The sequence below is a fragment of the Lissotriton helveticus genome, chromosome 1_1 (genome assembly GCF_964261635.1).
Source record: "Lissotriton helveticus chromosome 1_1, aLisHel1.1, whole genome shotgun sequence".
NCBI classification, from domain to species: Eukaryota; Metazoa; Chordata; class Amphibia; order Caudata; family Salamandridae; genus Lissotriton; species Lissotriton helveticus.
The window spans coordinates 1,735,169,558-1,735,177,941 of NC_136057.1; the positions used below are offsets into that span (position 1 = coordinate 1,735,169,558).

The 8,384-nt window shown below is 45.2% G+C and overlaps 1 protein-coding gene across 5 annotated transcripts in view; it reads right to left on the reverse strand.

Annotated features, from left to right (window-relative positions):
• LOC144833854 (intercellular adhesion molecule 1-like) overlaps nucleotides 1-7,533 on the reverse strand; it is a 499,750-nt gene extending 492,217 nt beyond the window's left edge. The window contains exon 1 of one of the 5 annotated variants that reach the window (XM_078689198.1): nucleotides 7,318-7,527. In XM_078689198.1, coding sequence (XP_078545324.1) covers nucleotides 7,318-7,387 — 70 coding nt within the window. In that variant the 5' untranslated portion in view covers nucleotides 7,388-7,527. Of the gene's footprint in view, nucleotides 1-7,317 lie in introns of all 5 variants that reach the window. The other 4 variants (XM_078689194.1, XM_078689195.1, XM_078689196.1 and 1 more) reach the window with 4 other exon arrangements.
• Between the last annotated feature and the right edge of the window lie 851 nt (nucleotides 7,534-8,384).

The following is an 8,384-nucleotide window of genomic DNA, read 5'->3' on the forward strand; positions in this document are numbered from 1 at the left end:
GTTGACATCTCAGGCAGTGAATCTGAGGGGGACGACCGGCCACCAGCACATGCGCACCATGCACGCGGGGAGAACCCGGCTGAAGGCCACAGACGTCGCAACCAGATCACAGCGAACAATTTCTAGCCCACCCTCTTCCCCCAACCCACATATCACAATTGCATGCAAAATGTAATGATTACACAAGGCTAATGTGTGCAGCAAAATAAATGTATTTGTTTCATTCACAAGAAAAAGGTTATGGTTTCAACTATTTACAAATTACAGTATTCCTGCATACTGCAGTGTGAAGAAGGTTCTTGGCAGGCTTAGCGTCAGCCTGTGGCAGTGTCCCTCAGACAGTGTCAAGGGCGCCTCCGGCACGTAATGCCCAGGCGCCTGTGAGGCTCATCCTCATCCTGGGCAGCTGTACCAGGCGTTGCCCTGGTGCTGCGCCTAGGTGGCGGGACCTGCGTGGCAGATTGGCTGCTCACGCTGGAGGCACCCTCACTGGCATCGTCTCCCCCTACAGTGGCCGGTAGCACAGGTGTGTGAAGTGCCGTCACGGCGGTGGTTAGGTGCTGCAGGACCCTGGTTATGTCCTCGCAGCACTGGACCAGTTGGTGCTGCTGGGTGAGAGAGCGCCGCGACAACTGGGTGGTGGCATTTGCTGCCACATAATTCGACCTACTATAGGACGACAGCCGGCTCATTAGCTGGTGGTGGCGCCTGCTTGCTACACTGCGGTGCTTGATGAGCGCAGCAGTGTTATCCTCCATGGCTGCAGTCATGCGGCACATGGCCGCCGTCATGCGGTCCATCCTGTCTCCAACTCCCGCCACATTGCGGCCAATTTTGTGCAGCTGGAGCTGGATGGCTCCTTGCTGCTGCGACTGGCGCTGGTGGATTCTGAGCATGCGCCGCTCGACGCTCATACAGGCATGGAGATGCCCATTGCCCCTCCTGCTGATCGGCCGCTGTGTTGCCGCTGTCGCAGGCCCAGATCTCGTTGCACGAGCTGCAGGTGGTGTCGCAGCAGGTGTTGCTGGTGCGGCAGGAACTGGAGGCACATTGGTGGGGTGCCTGGCTCTGGCTGCCGGTGGGCCGGCAGATGCAGGAGCAGCTACGGTGGGGGGCCTGGCCTTGGCTGCGGGTGGTGCGGCAGATCCAGATGCAGCTACGGTGGGGGGCCTGGCCTTGGCTGCTGGTGGGATGCTAGTTGCAGGGGCCACAACGGTGGGGGGCCTGGCTGCTGGTGTTGGTGCAGCGGCAGATGCAGGAGCAGGTATGGTGGGGGGCCTGGCTGCTGGTGTTGGTGCAGCGGCAGGGGCTGGTGCCTGGGTTTCGGGTTGTGAGTCCTCCTCCTGGGCCTCCTCATCAATCTGCAGCCTCTCGCTGTCACTGCTATCTGCTCCACCTGTGAGGGTAAGTGGATACTCATTAGTTGCATGTGACTGTCAGACGTGCAGATGTTACATGCATGCTGGGTGACATTCCCTGGATGGCTGTGGATTTGCGTACTTTGGAACCTTTCTGGCTGCATTGTGGTACTACTACATTGTGGACATACTACATCTCCCACAATGCTTCAGGGCATTTCCTGATGCACAACATAGGCATGACTAAGGGCCAATGAGTGAGCCTATTTGGTCAGGGACGGTCATAGGGGACAGGGTCGCAGTCGCATGCCACTTACCTTGGGTGTCTTGGGTGGGGCGGGAGGAGTCCAGAGGGGTCACGCCAACGCACGCCTCCCTCTCCAAGGTGTTCTCAACCTGGTCCTCCAGGGGTGTGTTGGGTGGGACTGTCGGTCCGCCACCTCCAGTGCCCGATGCCTCACCAAGGCGCTCCGCCACCCTCTCCTTGGCACGACCTCGGAGGTCATACCAGCGCTTCTTTAGCTCCTCCAATGACCTATCGGCCACACCCACCGAGTTTACGCTGGAGGCTATTCCCAGCCAGATCCTCCGCTTGTCCTGCTCTGGGACCTTCCTGGAGTTCAGGCCGAACAGCCTGTCATGGTTGGCCACCACCCCTTCAATTAGGTTCTCGAGCTCCTGCTCTGAGAACTTGAGCTTGCGCTTTCGTCCTGCGCTGTTGCTGGGGCCAGGGACAGGTTCCTCAGACATGGCGGTCGCTATTTCAGGCGTTTCTGGAGTCGCTATCGCTGGTTAGGCGTCTGCTTTCCGACGTGCTCACTCGTAGGATAGCGTCACTGTGGTGTTTGGGGGTGGGAACTGCCTGCTTCCTGGATGTGATGTCATCACGGTGCTCGGAATGCGTCTTCCCGTTTTCCCAATCGCGCGAGAATGCGAGTCGCTATCCCGATCGCACGGGATTGCGAGTCGCTATCCCGATCGCACGGGATTGCGAGTCGCAATCCCGATCGCAGGTAGCCGGGAATAGCGATTTTTCTGCGTTTTTAGTTGGTCGCTAACGGCTTTAGCGCCCGCGTGCGAGTCGCTATTTTTTCCCCGAAAAGTACATGAATGCCGTTTTGCGTTTCCTCTATAGCGAGTCGCTATGATTCGCTATTAGGGACACGCAAAACGGCCCGTACATGAATCAGGCTGTAAATATAAGCTAGGGTCTTTTCAGGTCATAAATCACCAATCAGGGAACCCGTACCTCATTACTCATGATGACATCTCCAAATGACTGTCTCCTAGATGGACTTGGTGGGTCACATCTGAATTAAGCTAAAAATCAAGAGAAAAGAAATGATGCTTGTGTCCTTTTCTAATCTATAGTCTCCCATTCAGTTTGAAAACTATTTGCATACCTAGGAGTTATTTCCTTCCTGGCAGTATCTTTTCAATCTCCGGAGCTGTTTGTCTCCAAATTAAAATTTTATTTCCTTCCCTGTGTATTATAGAAAAGAATATAAACATGCCCTCAATCTTAAGTCTTTAAATGTACACATTCCCCTCACTCTCAATTAGATGTTACCATGTTTTACCTCACACTTGGGTATACGGCGAGGTCTCCTTGAGGTTAAAAATAGGGACCATCTCATTCCCTGTTCAGAGAGAAAAGATTTTTTTCCTTTGTCAACATCTATATAGTAGACCCAGGCTCTATCCATAAAGTACAATATCTTTTAGGCCTTACCAATATGTCTTTATTAATCCTTATTGTAGTTGGGGGACGCCTTAGGATGTTGGAGGTTCCCAATGTTCTAAGTTCTTATCTATAATGTAATCAGTGTATTAGGTTTCTATCAAGATCCAATTTTCATTATTTAAACCCTGCTTCTACAGGTGGGTCTTACCTTAGTTCAATCAGAAAGACTCCTTGATAGTTAAAAAATCCTCCTTTCCTCTTCATTGGGGTCAAGGGCCACTGGTTAGGAAATGTTTTAAAATTATTTCCAACTGTGGAAAAGTATGGAGAGGGAAACATTTCATTATTACCCCATCTATACCCTACCATTAGGTTGTCTTTAAGCTTATATTACTGCCTCATTAGACTATTCTCAGAATCCCCTACTTACTTGATCAGTAGTATCAGCTTGGCATGGCGTCCTCCCTCTCCGTTCCTTTTCCTGCAACTGACTACCTAGGAGGATCACCCCATTTTTATACCAGGTGGTAATTGCTTAACAATTCTCACCTGTTCCTGCACATCACTTAATGATCATGCGGCTCAGTTTTTTACGTCGGAAAACGGCCGCCATCTTGTAATGGGTATTTTTTCGATTCTCCAGTCCCAATACCTTCCAATGGAGTGCCTAGATGTTCTTGTACATGTGTCACTTGTGACAGAAGAATAAGATCTTGTCCTTTGTCTTTTATGTACAATTAAAATATCAAAATATCGCCGTTTTTCGTCTCTACGCCGATTTTTAAACATCATGTTAATTTAGGTATTGTTATTTGATGGGTCCTATTCTGGACATTTCTGTATCCATGTGTCCCCATTTCGTAGCTGCATTTCTATTTTATTGTCCCTATTTCGTTCAAACATCAACTATCTGTTGAAAACAAGCTCCGTTTTTACTGTCGAAAACGGCCGCCATCTTGTAATGTATATTATTTAGTTATATAATCCCTGTAACCATCAATAAAGTGCTTGGAAGTCCTATCACATATATCTCTTATTGTTTAAAAGTGCGATTCTCTTATGTATAAAATTGAGATGTTATCGTTTTTCATTTTTATGCCGATTTTTCTAAAAAAAATTGTACAAAGTTTTGGTAAAAATTTCACATTATTAATCTGCCGGTCCTACCTAGGGCTTTTCTGTATCCATGTGTCCCCATTTCATAGCTGCATTTATATTTTATTGTCCCTACATCGTTCAAACATAAACTATATATTGAGAACAAGCTCAGTTTTTGCTGTTGAAAACAGCCGCCATCTTATAATGGATATACTTTAATTATACTTTCCCTGTAACAATCAATGAAGTGCTTAGAAGTCCTTTCATATGTATCTCATATTGCTTAAAAGTGCGATACTCTTATGTGTAAAAATTAAGGTGTTGCCGTTTTTCATTTTTATGGCGATTAAAAAAAAAATAATTGGTAAGAATTTCACATTATTAATAACAAGATCTCTTCACGAAATTCTTTCCCACTCTTCTTTATTATTTAAACCTGTTTTATAAGTACTGAATCTGGACATGTGATATTGTTCCCTTTTTTTTACGTTTTTTCACCAGGTCTCCGCCTCTTTTATTCAGACTAACTACTTCTAAAATGCACCATCTCAGATCATCGATCTGATGTCCCTTTTCCAGCCAATGAGTTACTAGAGGTGCTGTCAATTTTTTAGTCCTAATGGCCGACCTGTGTTCATTGAGCCTTAATCTTATTTCTCTTTGGGTTTCCCCTATATATGCCATTTCACATGGGCACTTTATCATACAGATGACATTCTGTGTTCTGCAATTAAAAAGTGCTTTATGAATATGTGTAATATTGCCGTAATTTACACTATCAAGGAGTCTTTCTGATTGAACTAAGGTAAGACCCACCTGTAGAAGCAGGGTTTAAATAATGAAAATTGGATCTTGATAGAAACCTAATTCACTGATTACATTATAGATAAGAACTTAGAACATTGGGAACCTCCAACATCCTAAGGCGTCCCCCAACTACAATAAGGATTAATAAAGACATATTGGTAAGGCCTAAAAGATATTGTACTTTATGGATAGAGCCTGGGTCTACTATATAGAGGTTGACAAAGGAAAAAAATCTTTTCTCTCTGAACAGGGAATGAGATGGTCCCTATTTTTAACCTCAAGGAGACCTCGCCGTATACCCAAGTGTGAGGTAAAACATGGTAACATCTAATTGAGAGTGAGGGGAATGTGTAAATTTAAAGACTTAAGATTGAGGGCATGTTTATATTCTTTTCTATAATACACAGGGAAGGAAATAAAATTTTAATTTGGAGACAAACAGCTCCAGAGATTGAAAAGATACTGCCAGGAAGGAAATAACTCCTAGGTATGCAAATAGTTTTCAAACTGAATGGGAGACTATAGATTAGAAAAGGACACAAGCATCATTTCTTTTCTCTTGATTTTTAGCTTAATTCAGATGGGACCCACCAAGTCCATCTAGGAGACAGTCATTTGGAGATGTCATCATGAGTAAAGAGGTACGGGTTCCCTGATTAGTGATTTATGACCTGAAAGGACCCTAGCTTATATTTAGTTCCTTAAAAGTCTGGCGAGGTTACCAAATCTTAGGGATAAGAATGTATAAGTGTTAAAGGAAAAAAGTTTAAGCCTTAGACATGAGTTGGACCTAATGGAATGTTATTGTTACATGTTTCCTTTTAGAAATCAATGTTATGAACAAAGTCCTGAAGAAGGTGCAAGATTGTGTTTGGCACCGAAACGCCGCGTCGACAGTTTGTTTGTTCTTTTTTTTAAATTGATGAAAATTTATGAATTTTTATAATACTGTGTAATGGTGCATGTTTTTAATGGATTTTTTTATGAATATTATGTTTTGATTTGTTTTGAACTATGGTATACATTGTATAATCAGCAAGCTTTGCTGTTTTTTTTTAAACAATAATTCTAATAAAATGATGAAATTTTAACACTTATGTCCTTTGAATACACTTATGTTGATTATTGTTGTTTTATATAAGCCTGTAAATTTGGTAACTCACGCATAGACCAGACCCAACATTTTTTACCCATATTCTGTTTTGAGGTAGAGGCCCATCAGGACCATTTCCTTTGGTGCAAATGCTGGAAAAGGAAATTTGTTGTTTTTGATTATAGACCCATTCCTTTTCCAGGTGAAAGGGTAACTCCCACCTTATTGTGGACACACACACACACACACACACACACGTAGCTTGGTCAGTAAGATTGGGCGTGTGTGAGCTTCAGATTTCCCAACAATCAGGCTGGCATATAAGGTTTCAATGCACTAAACGACAAGCAGGATGCATTTGAGGGGCCTAAGGAGCAGTGGGAAGGAAGAGGAATGTGGATTGGTAGGAGTACTAAGAGGGAAAACACAATATTTTGTAAAATAAGCAATATTTTTGAGGACTTTCAAAACAGAGTGGGTGTGTGCGTTTTTCTCTGTGCATATGTAAAGAGTCCTGCTGAAATCCGACTGACATCTCACAATAACCGACTGAAAGCATCTGTACCCTATGTACCCTACTATTTATCAGAAAATACAATTATTACCCTCCCCAAGCCACACACACACACACACACACACACACACACACACACACATATATATATATACATATATATGTTTGTATATATGTGTGTGTGTATGTGTATGTGTGTATATATATATATATATATATATGTATATATATATATATATATATATATATATATATATATATATATATATATATATATATATACATATATATATATATATATATATATATATAACTAGAGAGGAGAGAGAGAGATGAGATATGAATTATCTTCACAAACTCTCGATATCTGTACTGCTGACGCGAGTCTCCGACATTCAAGCTCTTCCTTCAGCACGCGCCTGCGAGCTCAGCTCAACCCCATTGCTTTACTTTGAGTGGCAACAATTGTTTTTGCTAATCAAACGTTTATCAATGTAAGCATACACACAGGATACATAACAGGAAACTGTGTATTTATGTCGCTATAATGCATCATTCGAGCTGCCGATAACCCGCGAAGCTGAGAGTCAGGCGCTTTGCACTTTGCCCTGACACCCTGACCCCACCCACAGTGGCTAGTGATACCCACAGCCCACTGCCCCTCTCTGCTGACCTATAAATAGACATGTTTACATGTTCCTTTGCTTCTCCTTCAGACTTCTTGGGAGGGAAGCTCCAGGTACAGAAAAGCCCCATGACTTACCTGTTGAGCAACGGGTAACGCAGCAACCAAGGAACATATAACAGAGCGTAAGTTCCCAAGCCCGGGCCATGCTGAAACCGATAAATGTGTATTTAAAAGATAAGAGAGAGACTGTCTTCAGCTGCTGCGACAAGTGTCTCCTGGCTTGCGGCTGCCTCGGGGTCTCGCCTCAGTATCCGACAGACGGACTTGTGAGCCCGCAGCTCCAGTCGGCGCGGCCCTCCTTCCCGCCCCCGGATTTCCTCACCCCCGCCCCTCGCGCTCACTTTTCAGGCGAGGGGGCTTTGCCTTGTCGACGAACCTAGGCTGGGGTGGGAATCTCCCAGCGCCGGGCATGTGTCACCGACGGCTTCTGAGCACAGGGAGGGCTGTGAAGCGAGAGTTCAACCCGCGGGGGGATTCCAGGGTGATGCACTCGTAAATATTACAAGTAGCGTGGAAAGAGCGAGCCCGCTTTGTAACCGATCATGTGCTCGGACCTCGCTCATTATCCCCCCAGGGTCCCCGCACTGTCTTTAAAGTTCAGAACTGACAGGAGGTGTCACACATCTCTTTACTAATCCAATTCGATGAATCCTTCCCTATCAAAACAATAGATACGGTACATAAATGCATGCCATCTCACAAGCACACCTGTAACACAATCCACAAGTGATGAACAAGGAAGGAATGCTCTCTGTAGTAGTCTGCAGTGCTAGCCTCGCACCTTGTGTTCTGGAATAGCGTGCAACTCGCCGCCAAGCACTTCAGTGCCAGTCAGGGGTCATAAGTGCTATATAAATACAATGTCAATGTGCCATTACAATAGAAGTACATGTGACCTACGCCTCACTCTGTCCGCGTCTCAAGCTCCTCACACGGCCTTGTTTCCCATGCTCCCCACACACTGTCCTTGTTCCTCAAGCGACCCACCCTGTCCTTGTTTCCCCTGCTCCTCACACGGTGTAAACACGTGCCAGAGTTCCTCACCCTGTCCTTGTTTCCCATGCTCCTCACACTGACTGAACACGTGCCAGAGTTCCTCACACTGTCCTTATTCGCTGACCTTTCACAGCGTCTTGTGATGT